At 54.2% G+C, this 19,519-nt stretch overlaps 1 protein-coding gene across 1 annotated transcript in view; it reads left to right on the top strand.

Moving 5' to 3' along the window:
• LOC133116484 (bone morphogenetic protein receptor type-2-like) overlaps window positions 1-18,658 on the top strand; it is a 40,573-nt gene extending 21,915 nt beyond the window's left edge. The window contains exons 4-13 of the mRNA XM_061226094.1: window positions 2,485-2,592; window positions 2,750-2,841; window positions 3,064-3,294; window positions 3,801-3,915; window positions 6,925-7,085; window positions 8,284-8,431; window positions 9,594-9,730; window positions 10,050-10,222; window positions 10,555-11,777; window positions 14,949-18,658. Of these exons, the coding sequence (XP_061082078.1) occupies window positions 2,485-2,592; window positions 2,750-2,841; window positions 3,064-3,294; window positions 3,801-3,915; window positions 6,925-7,085; window positions 8,284-8,431; window positions 9,594-9,730; window positions 10,050-10,222; window positions 10,555-11,777; window positions 14,949-15,226 (2,666 nt within the window). The 3' untranslated portion in view covers window positions 15,227-18,658. The remainder of the gene's footprint in view (window positions 1-2,484; window positions 2,593-2,749; window positions 2,842-3,063; window positions 3,295-3,800; window positions 3,916-6,924; window positions 7,086-8,283; window positions 8,432-9,593; window positions 9,731-10,049; window positions 10,223-10,554; window positions 11,778-14,948) is intronic.
• The last annotated feature ends 861 nt before the right edge of the window (window positions 18,659-19,519 follow it).

The raw sequence follows: 19,519 nt of genomic DNA, 5'->3' as shown, positions 1-19,519 counted from the left end.
TTGTGTGTGTATGTGTATGTGTATGTGTATGTGTATGTGTGTGTGTGTGTGTGTGTGTGTATATGTGTTTTGTGTGTGTGTATGGTGTGTGTGTGTGTATATATGTGTATGGTGTATGGTGTGTGTGTGTGTGTGTGTGTGTGTGTGTGTGTGTGTGTGTGTGTGTGTGTGTGTGTGTGGAGTCTCAGGAGGGTGACTGTAGGAGCAGGGTGACCATGAGGGGTGAGTTGACCTTGAATATTCCTCTGAATCTGAGATTTAACAAAGAGAAGGGGAGAATAAGAGCAAGAGAGATGGTTAGAATGTGAGGGAGAGAGAGATGGTAAGAATGCAACCAAATGCAAAACATGGGTACTTTATTTGACATTATGGTAATTTGTCTCTAACTTTGGTGAAACCAAATGTACAAAAATACCCTTTAATAAAAGCAGTACAGACACAGACGGTGTACAGACAGGAGCACAGACAGTGTACAGACGGTGGACAGACACAGACGGTGTACAGACAGGAGCACAGACGGTGTACAGACAGACGGTGTACAGACAGGTTCTCACAGCAAGCGACAAATATAGCGCTGTCAGGAAGAGAACATCTTCCCACAGGCGCTTTTGTAAATCCTGAGTTTCCTGAGCAGTGCAGAGGCAGTGGGATCTGAACAGAGTGACAGTGAGGTCAGCCACTGCAGGGACACTGACCCCTGACCCCTGAACCCTGACCCACTGCACAGAAGCAGAAGGCACAGCAGAGTCCATCTTGTACCCTTGAAAACTTGTGTTTTTTTGTCCCTTGGCTACATGCGTAAAAAGTGTTTTTTGCTTTTAGGAGGATGTGGTTCTTTCACTAATGTCTGTGCTTTGGCAATATTTCCAAGAGAGAGAGAGGTCTTAGCAGTGTGTGGTTGTGTACTATGTCAGGGTGTTGGCATGCAGGGGTTTTTGGCCGTATGGAGAAGGGTTAGAGTTAGAGGGTTTGAGTATGGAAGGGGTGAGATGGAGGTGGCCACTATTTGAGGATTAATTCCTGTGAGGGGGAGGGAGAGAGGTGTGTGTGTGTGTGGGGGGGGAGGGAGAGAGGTGTGTGTGTGTGGGGGGGGGGGGAGAGGTGTGTGTGTATGTGGGGGGGGGAGAGAGGTGTGTGTGTGTGTGGAGGGGGGGAGAGGTGTGTGTGTATGTGTATGTGTATGTGGGGGGGGGGGGGGGGGAATAGAGGGAATGAAGCAGGACCCAGAGAAACGGACAGATTGTGAGGAACGAGAGGAGGTATTGGGAGCAGTGTGGGGAGGGGGGGGGGTGAGGAGGAGGCAGAGAGAGAGGGGGGAGGGGCAGCAGACAAACTGCCTCCAGGCGACATAGTTCTGGCTCCAGGACATGTAAACACTACAGCTGCTGTGTGTCTCTCTCTCTCTCGCTCTCTCTCTCTCTCTCTCTCGCTCTCTCTCTCTCTCTGTGTCTGTCTCTCTCTGTGTCTGTCTGTCTGTCTCTCTCTCTCTGTGTCTCTCTCTCTCTCTGTCTGTCTCTCACTCTCTCTGTCTATCTCTCTCTCTGTCTGTGTCTCTGTCTCTCTCTGTCTGTCTGTCTGTCTGACCTGTCTGTCTGTCTGTCTGTCTGTCTCTCTCTCTCTCTCTCTCTCTCTCTCTCTCTCTCTCTCTCTCTCTCTCCTCTCTCTCTCTCTCTCTGTGTCTGTGTCTGTGTCTGTCTGTCTCTGCGCATGTTCCCAGTGATCGCAGATTTAGCTGCATAGTAATGTCCTTTTTTTAAAGACTCCTAAATGTATAAATTGCATGTACTCCTGGAATGTTTCTGATCTGAACACAGAACATTAACTAAATGGCTCTTCTGAGGCTCTCAGTGAAGCTCCTGGGCTGTAGACATTGCCGCTGTGATCCGGTCCGTGAGCGATTCACTCGATGAGTGTAATTATGATGTGGCTACGATTTGCTCTGACGGCGCACAGCAGTGTGGAGGGGTCTGTAGGGGTCTGTAGGGGTTCTGCTGGGGCTGCTTGCTCCTGGGTTCATACGGCGCACTCCGTGTTCAGGTCAGAGGTCGTCCCAGGTCACGGTGGGCAGCAGTGTGTATTCCGATTGGTGCTGGGGTCTTTTGAAATCTGTGTGTTGTGTGAGTGACCCCTGCCTCCCATCTGCCTGGAGCCACGCCAAGCTTTATTGACATGAGACACAACACCAACGCCAACACCACCACCAACGTCACCCCAACACCAACACCACCACCACCCCAACACCACCACACCACCACCACCAACACCAACACCAAGTAAATACAGAGAGTGCACTGGAGGGGGTCACAGGTGCTGGGTCAGAGGTGCTGGGTCAGCGGCGTTGGGTCAGAGGTGCTGGGTCCGTGGTGTTGGGTCAGGTGTTGGGTCAGAAGTGCTGGGCAGAGGTGCTGGGTCAGGTGTTGGGTCAGGTGTGCTGGGTCAGAGGTGCTGGGTCATGGCTGGTTCTGACACTGTTCCTCTCTGTAGTCCCCAGGCCGCTGTATAGGGAGGAGACCATCATAATCGCCTTGGCGTCCGTCTCCATCGTGGCCATCGTCATCGTCGCACTCTTCTTCGGTTACCGCGTGCTGACAGGTGGGTTACCGTGGAGCGTTACCGTGGAGCGTTACCGTGGAGCGTTACAGCGTTACCATGGAGCGTCACAAGGGCCCACACCTTGGACCCATAACACTGCTTTCTCTGTGTGTATATGTGTATTTACGTGTGTGTGTGTGTGTGTGTGTGTACACAGGAGACCGTAAGCAGGGTCTACACAACATGGACATGATGGAAGCAGCTGCCTCTGAGCCGTCCCTGGATCTGGACAGCCTCAAACTGCTGGAGGTGAGTCTCTGTCTCTCTGTCTCTCTGTCTCTCTGCCTCTGCCTCTGCCTCTGCCTCTGCCTCTGCCTCTGTCTCTCTGTCTCTCTGTCTCTCTGTCTCTCTGTCTCTCTGCCTCTCTGCCTCTCTGTCTCTCTGTCTCTGGTAGTTATCTGTTTGGTCTCCATGACTGTGGACGTGGTTCCTACTGTATCTAAGCCCCGCCTCTCTCTCCCTCTCTCCCAGCTGATTGGCCGCGGGCGTTATGGCTCGGTCTATAAGGGTTCTCTGGATGAGCGGCCCGTGGCGGTGAAGGTGTTCACCTACGCCAACCGCCAAAACTTCGCCAACGAGCGCGCCATCTACCGGCTCCCCCTGCTGGAGCACGACAACATCGCACGCTTCATTGTGGGGGACGAGCGCATCACCGCCGACGGCCGCATGGAGTACCTCCTCGTCATGGAGTACTACCCGCACGTACGTGTCTGAGGAGGAGGAGTACTACCCACATCGCTGGCTGTCTGGCTGACCGTCTGACCGCCTGACCGCCTGACCGTCTGACCGGCTGACCGTCTGACCGCCTGACTGTCTGAACGGCTGACAGTCTGACCATCTGACTGGCTGACTGTCTGACTGTCTGACCGCCTGACCGGCTGACTGTCTGACCGTCTGACCGTCTGACCGTCTGACCGTCTGACCGTCTGACCGGCTGACTGGCTGACCGGCTGACCGTCTGACCGGCTGACCGTCTGACCGCCTGACTGCCTGTGATGTGCCCAGCAGAAGGGCTGTTTGAGCGCAGTGTGATTGAGGAACCTGCAGTAGAACACTCCGCCGCCCCTGGGCTGGAGCAGTTCATCTGTGTTCCTCTCCCTCCATCACAACATGGCGGCCGTTACCATGGCAGTGCGGGACAGGTGGGCGTGTTATTGCGTTAGCGCTTAATGTGGAGTCATGATGTTCCCTCTCCCTCTCTCTCTCAGGGTTCTCTGTGTCGGTACCTGAGCATGCAGACGGGTGATTGGGCGAGCTGCTGTCGGCTGGCCCACTCTGTCACCAGGGGGCTGGCGTACCTGCACACCGAGCTACTGAGAGGAGGTCAGAATCCGAGCACACACACACACACTCACACACGCCTTTATACACACACACACACACTCACACTCACACACACACCTTTATACATACGCATACACACACTCATACACACACACTCACCTTTGTACATACACACACACACTCACACACTTACACACACACACACCTTTATACATACATACACACACACACACACACACACACACACACACACCTTCATACATACACTCACCCACACACACCTTTACACACACACACACACACACACACCTTTACATACAGTGACTCACGCACTTGTGCACACAGCTGAAAACACACACATACAAGCCTGGACACACACAAAAAAACCATGTGAACTACAGAAGACTTTACTGTATACTGGTGTAAAGAGCAGTGGAAGGTAGCAGCATGCTGAGAAATGACAGACCCACAGTACACAGCTCGCTCCGGGTCTAAACCCCAGCCGCTCGCTCCGGGTCTAAACCTCAGCCGCTCGCTCCGGGTCTAAACCCCAGCCTCCGGGTCTAAACCCCAGCCCCTAGCTCCGGGTCTAAACCCCAGCCTCCGGGTCTAAACCCCAGCCGCTCGCTCCGGGTCTAAACCCCAGCCGCTCGCTCCGGGTCTAAACCCCAGCCTCCGGGTCTAAACCCCAGCCTCCGGGTCTAAACCCCAGCCGCTCGCTCCGGGTCTTAACCCCAGCCGCTCGCTCCGGGTCTAAACCCCAGCCGCTCGCTCCGGGTCTAAACCCCAGCCTCCGGGTCTAAACCCCAGCCCCTAGCTCCGGGTCTAAACCCCAGCCTCCGGGTCTAAACCCCAGCCCCTAGCTCCGGGTCTAAACCCCAGCCTCCGGGTCTAAACCCCAGCCGCTCGCTCTGGGTCTAAACCCCAGCCCCTCACTCTGGGTCTAAACCCCAGCCTCCGGGTCTAAACCCCAGCCGCTCGCTCTGGGTCTAAACCCCAGCCCCTCACTCTGGGTCTAAACCCCAGCCTCCGGGTCTAAACCCCAGCCTCCGGGTCTAAACCCCAGCCCCTCACTCTGGGTCTAAACCCCAGCCTCCGGGTCTAAACCCCAGCCTCCGGGTCTAAACCCCAGCCTCCGGGTCTAAACCCCAGCCCCTCACTCTGGGTCTAAACCCCAGCCTCCGGGTCTAAACCCCAGCCTCCGGGTCTAAACCCCAGCCGCTCGCTCTGGGTCTGAACCCCAGCCTGCACAGAACCCGCAGTGCAGCGGCAGGGTTAGGGCTCTCAGGGAAGCGTCTGATGCTGCGGAGCTGACCGGCCTGTGCTGTGTGGAGCTCTGGGCGGAGCGTGGGGAGGGGAATTCTGGGTAACCAGACTGAGACTGGCAGCAGAGGGAGGTCCTCGGGGGAGGGGGGAGGGGGGAGGAGGCGTGGCCAGGCGGGGCTCCTGCGATGGTGACCTCCCTGCTGCCACTGCAGAGACAGAGCCTTGCTCCACAAAATGAAATGGCCGCCCGTCCCCCGCAGGGAGCCGGGCCTCGTTCGGCCCGCTCCGGTGCAGAAAGGACTGGAGCCGGAGGCAGCCGAAGGAGCCGGGATGGCGGCTCCAGCCCCTGCTCCTCGGGGCCGGCGTGTTCAGAGACGCGTGAGAGGCGGCAGGATTCATTTTTAATGACACGTCGGCGAGTGAGTTACCGCTGGATTTCATCAGCACCATCCCCCCCCCCCCCCGGGACCCTCCTCCTGTCCGCCACGGCAACGCTGCGTCCCATTACCGCCCAACCCGCTCTGCGTGAACCTCGCCCGGAACCTTCTCTCTGAGAGAGAGAGAGAGAGCGAGAGAGAGAGTTCTGTCTCCCTGTTCTCTCTCAGTGCCCTCTGCTGGCCAGAGCTCGCCTCTGCGCCTGGCCTGAGAGCCCAGCTGTCTGAGTGCTGCCGTGTGTTTGCGCTCAGGGACAGGAAATGGGAGGGGTGTGGGCAGGAAGTCGGGCCTAACTCAATATCAATGATGCAGATGGCCTGGGCTAATGACTGCTCTCTGTTCCCGAGGAGACCATCCGTCAATCAAATCTGATTTCACCCAGTGCCGTTAGCGAGGGAGCGTCAGAGTGCGTGTCACATGGCCTGCGGTGTGGCCGTGAACCCGTCGCCACGGTAACCAACTCGTGCACTGGAGACAGGCTGACTGGCTTCATTAGTGAGCCAATCGGACACTTCCATGAGGCCGTTAATGCGTACAGATAGCCACCGGGGGCCAGGATGACCATCCAGTGAAGTGCTGGTCTGGTGTGGAATATAGCGCTTGTATAGTACGGGCGCTTCTGTTAATGTTCCACACCCTGTGGAGTAATACAGGGGATGCAATGAAATGCCTCTATATAATCTTACAGTTACAGTTCCAGACTTCAGCTGTCCTATAATTATGTTCAATGCTCCATGAGTTAGCAAAACCAAGATAACTGTTAATACATTAGTTTGAAATGTGTAAATATCCCATAGTGAGCTCTAGCGGTAAATTATCTGGATCTGTTCTGACCGGCTGTGGATTTGAGCAGGTTTTGTGTGAAAATAGTGTTTTCTCTGGTCGGCGTTCTCTCCAGGCAGTGTGTGCGGAGTTGGGAGTTAACGCTCCTGTTGCGTGAGGCTGGGTGTCTCGCATGTCAGGCGTGTTGCGTGTATAACGTGTCGCGTGTGTAACGTGTGTGTAATGTGTGTGTGTAACATGTCGTGTGTGTAACGTGTGTAATGTGCGTTGCGTGTGTAACGTGTGTGTAATGTGTGTGTAACGTGTGTGTAACGTGTGTAAAATGTGTGTGTGACGTGTGTGTTGTGTGTATAACGTGTCGCGTGTGTTGCGTGTGTGTTGCGTGTGTAATGTGTGTGTTGCGTGTGTGTGTTGTGTGTATAACGTGTCGCGTGTGTGTTGCGTCTGTAACGTGTGGGTAATGTGTGTGTTTCGTGTGTGTTGCGTGTGTGTCATGTGTGTAACGTGTGTGTAATGTGTGTGTTGCGTGTGTAACGTGTGTGTAACGGACGCTCCTCCCTCCAGACGTGTACAAGCCGGCCGTGTCGCATCGGGACCTGAACAGCCGGAACGTTCTGGTGAAGAACGACGGCACGTGTGTGATCAGCGACTTTGGCCTGTCCATGAAGCTGACCGGCAACCGGCTCGTGCGCCCGGGGGAGGAGGAGAACGCCGCCATCAGCGAGGTGAGGACACGCCCCCCCCCGCTGTCACTCAGCACCCGGGCCCCGCCTCCAAGCCCCACCCACACCATCACTCCCACACCCCCCCCGCTGTCACTCAGCACCCGGGCCCCGCCTCCAAGCCGCACCCACACTTACTCGGCCCCCTGACCTTGCCCCCTCAGCTACTTAGTCTGTTCTCTGCTGTTACAGCAGACGCAGCTACACACACACACACACTGTTAGACCTGACCAGCTGAAGCAGCTACACACACACTCTGTTAGACCTGACCAGCTAAAGCAGCTACACACACACACTCTGTTAGACCTGACCAGCTGAAGCAGCTACACACACACACTCTGTTAGACCTGACCAGCTAAAGCAGCTACACACACACACTCTGTTAGACCTGACCAGCTGAAGCAGCTACACACACACTCTGTTAGACCTGACCAGCTGAAGCAGCTACACACACACACTCTGTTAGACCTGACCAGCTGAAGCAGCTACACACACACACTCTGTCAGACCTGACCAGCTGAAGCAGCTACACACACACACTCTGTTAGACCTGACCAGCTGAAGCAGCTACACACACACAGTCTGTTAGACCTGACCAGCTGAAGCAGCTACACACACACACTCTGTCAGACCTGACCAGCTAAAGCAGCTACACACACACTCTGTTAGACCTGACCAGCTAAAGCAGCTACACACACACACTGTCAGACCTGACCAGCTGAAGCAGCTACACACACACACTCTGTCAGACCTGACCAGCTGAAGCAGCTACACACACACTCTGTTAGACCTGACCAGCTGAAGCAGCTACACACACACTCTGTTAGACCTGACCAGCTGAAGCAGCTACACACACACACTCTGTCAGACCTGACCAGCTGAAGCAGCTACACACACACACCCTGTTAGACCTGACCAGCTAAAGCAGCTACACACACACACTCTGTCAGACCTGACCAGCTGAAGCAGCTACACACACACACCCTGTTAGACCTGACCAGCTAAAGCAGCTACACACACACACTCTGTCAGACCTGACCAGCTGAAGCAGCTACACACACACACCCTGTTAGACCTGACCAGCTGAAGCCGGTGCAGTGCCTGTGCAGCACTGTGGTCTGAGCCGCAGAAGCAGCTCTGTGGTCTGGGGGGCACCGGGCAGTGTGTGGTGCTCACTCTCACCCCCCCTCGCCCCTGCAGGTGGGGACGATCCGCTACATGGCGCCGGAGGTGCTGGAGGGCGCGGTGAACCTGCGGGACTGTGAGTCCGCGCTCAAGCAGGTGGACATGTACGCCGTCGGACTCATCTACTGGGAGATCTTCATGCGCTGCTCCGACCTCTTCCCAGGTCCGTCTGTGTGTCTGTGTGTCTGTCCGTCTGTGTCTGTCTGTCCGTCAGCCTGTCTGTATCTGTCCGTCTGTCTCTGTATCCGTCTGCCCGTCTGTGTGTTTGTGTCCGTCTGTCCATCTGTGTGTCTGTCCGCCTGTGTCTGTCTGTCTGTCCGTCTGTCTCTGTATCTGTCTGTGTGTCTGTGTCCATCTGTGTCTGTCTGTCCGTCTGTGTCTGTCTGTCCGTCTGTGTGTCTGTCCGTCTGTGTCTGTCTGTCCATCAGCCTGTGTCTGTCTGTCCATCTGTCTCTGTATCCGTCTGTGTGTCTGCGTCCGTCTGTCCATCTATGTGTGTGTGTGTGTGTCTGTGTCTCTGTATCTGTCTGTCCGTCTGTTTCCGCCTGTGTCCGTGCCTGCCTGTGTCTGTGTCTGCCTGTCCGTCTGTCTGTCTGTTTTAGAAAGCTGCCACAGTCAGAGGTATAAAGCAGTACATTTCATTTCTACTCCAGTTGGACATGAAGATTCATCTCATCCAGCACAAAATTGGTTGTTATGGAAACTAGTCATTTGATATTTAAAGGCTCATAGTTCAGCGACAGAGCTCGAATGAAATGGCAGAACATTCATGAACATCACTGTCGCCTGACGGAGCAAAAAGTATAAACGCACTCCAGTCGCCCAGAGTATGAACCTGATGTCCCTGCGACCACATCTGTTGCATGTTGTGAGTTGCAGCAGCACTTTGTGGCAGGACTATATACTGGCCTGTGTTCTGACGCGTAGCGGGGCGGTTGTCTCGGGTCTGGCCTGTGTTCTGACGCGTAGCGGGGCAGTTGTCTCGGGTCTGGTGTGTGTTCTGACGCGGGGCGGGGCGGTTGTCTCGGGCCTGGTGTGTGTTCTGACGCGGGGCGGGGCGGTTGTCTCGGGTCTGGTGTGTGTTCTGACGCGGGGCGGGGTGGGGCGGTTGTCTCGGGTCTGGTGTGTGTTCTGACGCGGGGCGGGGCGGTTGTCTCGGGTCTGGTGTGTGTTCTGACACGGGGCGGGGCGGTTGTCACGGGTCTGGTGTGTGTTCTGACGCGGGGCAGGGCGGTTGTCTCGGGTCTGGTGTGTGTTCTGACGCGGGGCGGGGCGGTTGTCTCGGGTCTGGTGTGTGTTCTGACGCGGGGCGGTTGTCTCGGCAGGGGAGGCCGTCCCGGAGTACCAGATGGCGTTTCAGGCGGAGGCGGGGAACCACCCCTCCTTCGAGGACATGCAGGTGCTGGTGTCCCGTGAGAAGCAGCGCCCCAAATTCCCCGAGGCCTGGAAGGAGAACAGCCTGGTGAGGAGCCCAACCCTAATACCAACCCTCAACCCCAACCCCCAAGCATGACCCCTAACCCCTAACCCCTAACCCTGAACCCTAACTCCTAACCTCAACCCCTAACCCCTAACCCTGACCCCTAACTCCTAACCTCAACCCCTAACCCCAACCCCCAACCCTGACCCCTATCCCCGACTTCAACCCCTAACCCCCCACTTTACTGTCCTCCTTCAGCAACACGAGTAGTAGTCATCAACTCTCTTTCCCTCCCTCCCTCTCTCTCTCTCTCCCTCTCTCCCTCTCTCTCCCTCCCTCCCTCTCTCTCTCTCCCCCCCAGGCCGTGCGCTCTCTGAAGGAGACGATGGAGGACTGCTGGGATCAGGATGCGGAGGCCCGGCTGACGGCTCAGTGTGCCGAGGAGCGCATGGCGGAGCTGCTGCTGATCTGGGACCGGAACAAGTCCGTCAGCCCGACCGTCAACCCCATGAGCACCGTGCTACAGAACGAGAGGTGTGTGTGCGCCTGGCCAATCAAGAGAGGGCCCGCTCGCCTCCTGACCTATCAGCGCAGGGCCTGCCCTCCTCCCGGCCAATCAGCGCAGGGCCTGCCCTCCTCCCGGCCAATCAGCGCAGGGCCTGCCCTCCTCCCGGCCAATCAGAGCAGGGCCTGCCCTCCTCCCGGCCAATCAGCGCAGGGCCTGCCCTCCTCTCGGCCAATCAGAGCAGGGCCTGCCCTCCTCCCGGCCAATCAGCGCAGGGCCTGCCCTTCTCCCTACCAATCAGCGCAGGGCCTGCCCTCCTCCTGACCACACTGACCCTGTCCCTCTCTCTCTCCCCCTGCAGGAACTTGTCCCACAACCGGCGTGTGCCCAAAATGGGGCCGTATCCCGACTTCTCCTCCTCCTCCTACATCGAGGATCACGAGGGCGTGGTGAAGAACCTCCCGGGGGACCTCTCCGCCCTGGGGGTCAGCTCCGGCGGGGGCAGCGTGGGCGGGGGGGGCACCTCGGGGGCCGGAGGGGAGAAGAACCGAAACTCCATCAACTACGAGCGGCAGCAGGCCCAGGCCCAGGCCCGGCTGCCCAGCCCGGAGACCAGCGGGGCCAGCCTGACCACCGGCCTCACGCCCAGCACCGTCATGACCACCATCTCAGAGTCGGGGTACCCCGAGGACGCCCTGGGCGGCGTCCCCGTGCCCGTCTGCCTGCAGCTCACCGAGGAGGACCTGGAGACCACCAAGCTGGACCCCAGGGAGGTGGACAAGAACCTGAAGGAGAGCTCCGATGAGAACCTGATGGAGCACTCGCAGAAGCAGTTCAGCGCCCCCGACCCCCTGAGCTCCGGGAGCTCCAGCCTGCTGTACCCCCTCATCAAACTGGCCGCGGAGGTGTCCGGGGCGGGCGCGGCCGGCCAGCCCGAGTTCGGGGCGGGGGAGGCGCCGGGGGCCGTGTTCGCCCTGCCCAAGCAGCAGAACCTGCCCAAGAGGCCCACCAGCCTGCCCCTGAACACCAAAGCCTCGGGCAAGGAGGCGTCCCGCCTCAAGTTCGGGAAACACGGCAAGTCCAACCTGAAGCAGGTGGAGACGGGCGTGGCCAAGATGAACACCGTCCCGCCCGCCGAGCCTCACCTGGTGACCGTGACCAACAACGGGGTGGGCGGGCGGGGCGGGGCGCAGTACGGGAACACCAACCCGGCGGGCCCCCAGGCGGAGGGCGGGGCCGCGCCCCTCCTGCAGACGCAGCTGAGCGGGGAGGACAGCCGCATCAACATCAACTCCAGCCCCGACGAGCACGAGCCCCTCCTGCGGCGGGAGCCGGCCGCCCACCACGCCGGCCGCTCCAACGCCAACAACAACAACAACAGCAATGGCAACCCCGCGGGGGCCGCGGCCGGGGCCACGGCCGGCGCCGCCCCCCCCGCCGCCGAGGGGCCCGCGCCCCCCCCGGCCCCCGCACCCGACCCCCCGCCCCCCCAGCCCCAGGAGCAGGCCCCCCCGCTCAGACCCCCGAAACCCCGGAGGGCCGAACGACCCACCTCCCTCGACCTGACCTCCACCACTCTGATGGGTGAGCTGCTCCGTCTAACCCTGACCCCCACCACTCTCCTGCTCCCTCTAACCCTGACCTCCACCACTCTGCTGCTGCTCCCTCTAACCCTGACCTCCACCACTCTGCTGCTGCTCCCTCTAACCCTGACCAATCTGCTGCTCCCGCTAACCCTGACCAATCTGCTGCTCCCCCCCCCGTCTCTTTCTCTCTACTCTCTCTCATTACATTACTTAATTTCTAGTCCATGTCCATGACACTTTTATCCAAAGCGTTGATTCACACGTAGCAATGCAGGGTTACGGGCCTTGCGCAAGGGCCTAACAGCTGTGCGGATCTTATCCTGGCTACACCGGGGATTGAACCACCAACTTCATAGGTCCCTGTAGTGTACCTTAACCACTACGCTATGGCATTGCTTGATGTTGTGTACACTGGTTCTCCATTAAGCCCCACTGCCTTTGAGGAGTGAGGGTGCCGGAGGGTGCGGCTGGAAGCAAGTTCTTCCAGTGTGTTGCTGGACTTACAAATTACATGCCCAAGCCTGTGTGTCTGTCTGTAACCCAGCCTGCTGTAGAGAGTGTGTACTGTGTGTCTGTAACCCAGCCTGCTGTAAAGAGTGTGTACTGTGTGTCTGTAACCCAGCGTGCTGTAGAGAGTGTGTACTGTGTGTCTGTCTGTAACCCAGCCTGCTGTAGAGAGTGTGTATTGTGTGTCTGTCTGTAACCCAGCCTGCTGTAGAGAGTGTGTACTGTGTCTGTCTGTAACCCAGCCTGCTGTAGAGAGTGTGTACTGTGTGTCTGTCTGTAACCCAGCGTGCTGTAGAGAGAGTATACTGTCTGTCTGTAACCCAGCGTGCTGTAGAGAGTGTGTACTGTGTATCTGTAACCCAGCGTGCTGTAGAGAGAGTGTACTGTGTGTCTGTAACCCAGCGTGCTGTGGAGAGTCGGTACTGTGTGTCTGTAACCCAGCCTGCTGTAGAGAGTCGGTACTGTGTGTCTGTAACCCAGCCTGCTGTAGAGAGTCGGTACTGTGTGTCTGTAACCCAGCGTGCTGTAGAGAGTCGGTACTGTGTGTCTGTAACCCAGCCTGCTGTAGAGAGTCGGTACTGTGTGTCTGTAACCCAGCCTGCTGTAGAGAGTCGGTACTGTGTGTCTGTAACCCAGCGTGCTGTAGAGTGTGTGTGCTGTCATCAATAGAGGAGTCCGTTGTGTGTGAGTTTTGTGAACACCAACTTTACCTGTCAGATCGGCCTCGATAGCACGCTGGACTGGTGCGGATGGCACACATTGTACATGTGTGGGAGTAGAGGATGGGATTGGCTGAGCCCTGATGTTTTTTCTGTTGTTTTTGCTGGCTGGCTGGCATCACCCCGGCAACACTCTGTTGTTTTGCAAAGCCAAGTGCAGCGCACGTTTCCTGCTGCCATGGTTACCAGTTAAAGCAGCAGGCTGCTGTCTTGGCGCCCGTTGGGTGCTAGAGTAGCGGTCTGGAGGTGATCCTCGAGTGCTAGCGTAACAGGTGTTACAGGTGTTACAGGTGTTGCAGGTTGTTGAAGGTGTTGCAGGTGCAGTGCAGGTGTTCCAGGTTGTTCCAGGTTGTTCCAGGTTGTTACAGGTGTTACAGGTTGTTCCAGGTTGTTGAAGGTGTTGCAGGTTGTTGAAGGTGCTGCAGGTTGTTGAAGGTGTTGAAGGTGTTGCAGGTTGTTGAAGGTGTTGCAGGTTGTTCCAGATGTTGCAGGTTGTTCCAGTTTGTTGAAGGTGTTACAAGTTGTTGAAGGTGTTGCAGGTTGTTGAAGGCGTTGCAGGTTGTTCCAGGTTGTTGAAGGTGTTGCAGGTTGTTCCAGGTTGTTGAAGGTGTTGCAGGTTGTTGAAGGTGTTGCAGGTTGTTGAAGGTGTTACAGGTTGTTGAAGGTGTTACAGGTTGTTCCAGGTTGTTGAAGGTGTTGCAGGTTGTTCCAGGTTGTTGAAGGTGTTGCAGGTTGTTCCAGGTTGTTGAAGGTGTTACAGGTTGTTGAAGGTGTTGCAGGTTGTTCCAGGTTGTTGAAGGTGTTACAGGTTGTTGAAGGTGTTACAGGTTGTTGAAGGTGTTACAGGTTGTTGAAGGTGTTGCAGGTTGTTGAAGGTGTTCCAGGTTGTTGAAGGTGTTCCAGGTTGTTGAAGGTGTTACAGGTTGTTGAAGGTGTTACAGGTTGTTGAAGGTGTTGCAGGTTGTAGAAGGTGTTGCAGGTTGTAGAAGGTGTTACAGGTTGTAGAAGGTGTTCCAGGTTGTAGAAGGTGTTGCAGGTTGTAGAAGGTGTTACAGGTTGTAGAAGGTGTTCCAGGTTGTAGAAGGTGTTCCAGGTTGTTGAAGGTGTTACAGGTTGTTGAAGGTGTTACAGGTTGTTGAAGGTGTTGAAGGTGTTGCAGGTTGTTGAAGGTGTTACAGGTGCTACAGGTGTTACAGGTTGTTACAGCCGTTACAGGGGCAGTGCAGGCCAGGGTGAGGCAGTGTGTGTAAACACTTCCCTGATGGGGACACAGAGCCGTGCGAGAGGCTCAGTCTGGGACAGTTGGGCTGTGCGGTATTGTTCTTAGAGCTGCGAGCGCTCGCCCTCCAGAGGGAAGGACATTCCAGAGGGCCGATAAGAATCGGGAGAACATTCCGGCGATGAAACCGGGGCTGATGAGGAGATGGGGCAGCAGAGACGGAGGAGAACAATGCAGGCGTGTGTTTGATTTCTCTCGCTGCAGACAGGGTGTTTGCAGTGTAAAGTTCAGGCAGACGCAGCAGTCTGGGGGAATGTGCTGTTTAGAGGGGTGGGGGGGGGGGGCCGGGGCATCCTGTCCCGGTCTGACCCCCCCCCAGAGTGCGCTCAGCGCAGCCCTGCCCCTGCTGACCTCAATGCTCGGGTCAGCCATTTTATTTCACCGTCCCAATTCTCATCCAGGTGTCAGCTAGCAGAGATCCTCGCTCTTCAACAGCAGATTCCTGCCATTACACAGCCCCAACCACCAGAGGGCAGTGTAGTGAGTCACACATTCATTCACTTAAAGTCTGTGTAAATTGCAGGGTTTGAACGAAGTAAGGGGGAAGAGATTTTAGCCCAGTTTCACAGACGTAAATGCACCTTAGTCCTGGAGCACACGGAGTTGTGTGTGGCGGCTCCCGGTCGAGGCTCAGCGGGAAGTGACCGTGCTCTTGCCGTTCCAGGAGAGGGGGCGCTGCGGGACGGGAAGCCGGGGTCCGGCGAGAAGATCAAGAAGCGCGTGAAGACGCCGTACTCCCTGAAGCGGTGGCGGCCCTCCACCTGGGTGGTCTCCACGGAAACGCTGGCGGGCGAGGTCAACAACAACGGCCACGCCCCCCGCGGGCCCCCCCCCCAGGCCGGGGCCAGCCGCTCCAAATCCAGCACCGCCGTGTTCCTGGTGGGGGGGGGCACCGCCACCGCCACCCTGCCCTCTGACCCCCCCGGCATGACCTGCCTGTGAACTCTCACCTCTCGCCTCTCACCTCTCGCCTCTCCCCTGTCTCCCCTCCCCTCTCCCCTCTCCCCTCCAGAGGCCCGGGGCGGACCCGGGGTCCAGTGTGTTGGAGTGTATGACAGCATTTTATTTCTCAATGTCTTTTTCCAACATATGATTGAAATTTAGTTTAAAAAAAAAATTAAAAAAAGAAAGAAAGAAAGGTTTATGGAAAAGGACTTAAGACTCCCAAGCGCTTACTTTGGTAGGTCTCCTCTCGTGGAGATCGCTTTAAACCAACCCCGCTATGCAGCGCCATTGGCTCAAAATACTTCACCTTTGTTTTTTAGTTTTTTTGTTGCTCCTCCTTTTTAGTTAAGTTACACATGTACCTGTGTACGCGCGTCTGTTTCAGACGTTTCTTGTTTTATTGTTGCACTTTTAAATCAGTAATCTTAATCGCACAGTTAAGTCCGTCTGCGACCACATAAAAAAGAAAAGTGGTCTTAAAAATTAGAAGAGGGAAAAACATGACAATGTGTTGATTTTACAATCAGAGTAGACTGCTCATATAGACCTATGTGAATCTGTGCATATGTCCATATGTAATATGGTCTGTAGTTGAGAAGCTGTGGTCTTTAAGACAGGGTTGACTGCAATGACATTGTTTCACTTTTTTATTTTATTTTATGCAAAATTAGGTTCACATGTTTATGTATTTGTGTTATATCTGTGTCCCATATTTTCTATAATATTTTGAAATGTGCAATAGGCTTTAGCTTTGAGGTGCTTTTAAAAAAATGATTTAAATGTGTTTTCTATATATATATATTTTTTGTTCTTGTTTTTGATATTGTAAGCGGTGCACTTACAATATAACAATCTCCTGTCCCTGCGCCCGTGTGTTAGCCCCCCCTCGCCCGCCGCCCCGGGCCCCCAGGGGCCCCTGCTCTCTCTCTCCGGTCTGATCAGAGTCCGAGGGGCCGAATGCAGCAGGGAATCAGCTGACCTGTGGGCGTGTCGCTCCGTGTGATTGGATGAAACGGGACTCTGGGAGGATTCCTGCTACGAGCAAATTAATTTCATGCGCGGAGTGTGTGTGTGTGTGTGTAGTTATGCGTGTGTGCACGCTTTTGTGTGCAGTTACGTGCGTGTGTGTGTGTGTGTGTGCACGTGAGTGAGTGAGTGAGTGAGTGAGTGAGTGAGTGAGTGAGTGAGTGAGTGAGTGAGTGAGTGAGTGAGTGAGTGAGTGAGTGAGTGAGTGAGTGAGTGAGTGAGTGAGTGAGTGAGTGAGTGAGTGAGTGAGTTTATCTGGATCGTGTCTGAACGGGGATCAGAGTGGGGAGCCCCAGGCTAAGCCTGCTGTTCGATGGAACACGTGTTTGATGTTTTTATGTTTTTGTGTTGTTTTTAAGTTTTTGTGTTGTTTTTGTGTGAATAAGTGTCCTGCAGGAGTAGAAGTGTTCCTCATGACATGTTACATCACTTACACACTATAAGCTGATTGGCTGTTACAATCTGTAATGCTGTCCTTGTGGGCTGTGTTTTTGGAGCGGGGTTTAAACTGTGATAATCAGGCTGGGCTGTTTATGACCCCGTTACAATCGCCCCGCAGTCCCGTTACAATCATCACATCCGTCTGCCTCTCACGCTCAATCACAGCGGCTCCTCTGTCTGATTGGCTGCTGAAAGGGCAGGGGTTTCCCTTCTGCTTCTGCTCTGTTTTAAATGTACGCTGTTCAAGCTGCAAATGTTAAAACAATTTTTTACAGAGGCAGGTAATGGAAAATGTGCATGGTATCAGTACTGTGTGTGGTTGAAAATAATCTGCTCACTACTTTGTACAAAGACTGAGTCGCTCTGTTTGAGGGGTTTACATGAGGTCGTGTCGTTGCTGTCGTCTTAAAATAGCCTCTGTTTAGTCCGAAACCGTTCAGTTGGTTTAGTTCTGATCAAGGTCCAAACACTACAGACCCACAGTGTAACTGCAGAATGGATACAGAAACACTACATAGTGCTAAAGCGCATCAGGCCCAACGTTGAACACACACACACACACACACACACACACACACACACACACACACACACTTTGTTCTGATGCAACATGCAATCAGAATACTCAGCCAGTCCGAACTGCCCGGCATACACCCATGTAAACAGAGCGATTTGTGGTGTGTCTTGGCTGAATCCCCCCCCCTCCCCCCCCGGTTCTGCCACCAGGACAGTGAGTGGCAGATCTGTACGTATGTAACATACTCACCCCCCCCCCCACCACCACCACACCCCACCCCGGTGTAAATACGTTTGTATATAATGCAGCCATCCTCATATATGCATATATAACATTGATATCCAGAATCTTTGTGCTTTTTTAATTATGATATATATAACTACTACCCAACTGTTGCTATGGGACCAGTAACTACAACAGTACTGTGATATTTATCTTAAATAGTGCAGTTCTGCTCAAAAATTTCTGATCTGTAAAAAAAGAAAGAAAAAAAAAATTGCTGTACTTTGAAAGCATGTGCAAAAAAAGAAAGGATGAGGGAGGACAGATTGGAGGAGAGAAGGAGTGCGGTCAGAACCGGACCGCGCGGAGAGATGATCGGTCAGGACACGCAGGTCTGGAGCTGGTTCCTGGGCAGAACGTTTTGGGTCCGCCGCCAAGCAGGAGCCGAGTCGTTACGGTTTCAGAGACGGGACGTCTCGGGAGTCGATATTTCACTGTGGAAGCCCTCCTGCCTGCTCTGAGAGGCCCCCGCGCCCCTGTGCCCCTCGCCGTGGAGCGAGGCTTGGGCCCGCGGCTGGCAGGACTACCGAGTCTCTAGGACCGTGACTTTAACCCCAGGTCATGTGATTTTGTGGCCGGGAGAGAGGAGCACAGCTCAGACCAGCTGAAGAACCACGGAACCACAGAACGCTAGAACCCCAGAACCCTTCCCTCCGTTCTCCACACCTCTCTCTGGCCCACGGCCCCCCGTCAGCCCAACAAACTGCCATATCTAACTACGGCCACAAGCTGCTCCCACAATCCACCTGTGCTGGATTTACTTTTTTTATGTCTTGAAGTGTCTGAATGAAGCAGTGGGTGACTGTATTAAACATTGTTTTTGTAAAAAAAAAAAAGAAAAAAAGAAAAGAAAAAATGTTAAAGTGCTTTGTACACCATTTATTTTACAAAAAAAAGAGAATGCAATGTCCTGACTAATCTTGTTTTTTTTGTATGAATGAAGGGTTTGAGAAGTTGGGTGCTGAGGTTCACCTGTGATGTGATCCTGCATAAACTGAAATGTTTTCTATTAAAGCTGTAAAATAGGGAGGAAGGGATGAAGAAAGGAAACCCACGCTTTACGCCTGTCGAGAAAAATACATGCTTAAAATGGCATTTAGAGGTAAAAGCTTGCTGTAAAACCATGCATTACTACATTGATTAAAGATATTCCTGGAAAAGTGGTTGCGTCTTTGTCTCAATTTATCATTCAAAGTTGTATTTTCTTATTCATTCTTATAATCCACAAAAACATAAGATCCACTTGGGTTGGGAACCACTTACTGGTGTGATCTGGCAAAAAGCCACTTTGCTGGTGGCCAAACTACTGATTGATTAGAATGAAAATGTACTGTCATTCGGAAGAATCATGAAATGGTGATCTTGCACCACTCCTGTAACCCGGTGACTGTAGATGTATGTGGTCATATTTAAATTGGTTGGAAGTCCGTGTAGGCTTTGGAAACCCCGTATATACAATCTTAAGTAAAGAGATTCATTTTTGCACAAGTTTGAAAAACTGAAAACGCACCCTGGGTTTTTACGATTTGAAGATATCCCTGCCAAAAAAACAAAAAACATTTTATGACCACACGGTGGTGCCATTTCTCAAAATAACAGTTCAATTCCAGTTCGTAACGTCCAAAGAATAGCGTCGATGCCATTGTTCTACGCTTATTTTTGATAAAAGCATCGCAGTCGTCCCACCAGCTCCATGTGGGGAAAGTCCGGAGATTGGCGTGGAGATGGCGTTGCGCGCGCGGACACGCTCTCAATGCTTTGCCATCAAGCCAGGAACATGGTTGCGTGTGCGAAAATCAAAGCGTTCTCGCGAGAAAGGACAGGTTTGGTATCTTACTCAGTCCTTTGTAAAGTACATATTCTAAAAAAAAAAAAATGTATTCAATAATTCAATTGAACAGTGTTTAGTAATGTTCTGTTAATGTGTGGAGTTCATTATCCTAAATGTATATTTACATAATTTACAAAACATCGCTTATTGATCCATTCGCTTTCTCTCGTACACACTCACCTTTTCAAAACAG

The sequence above is a fragment of the Conger conger genome, chromosome 17, assembly GCF_963514075.1.
Source record: "Conger conger chromosome 17, fConCon1.1, whole genome shotgun sequence".
Taxonomy (NCBI): domain Eukaryota; kingdom Metazoa; phylum Chordata; class Actinopteri; order Anguilliformes; family Congridae; genus Conger; species Conger conger.
Note: the sequence above shows the minus strand (reverse complement) of the source record. Positions and strands in the feature narration are given on the sequence as shown.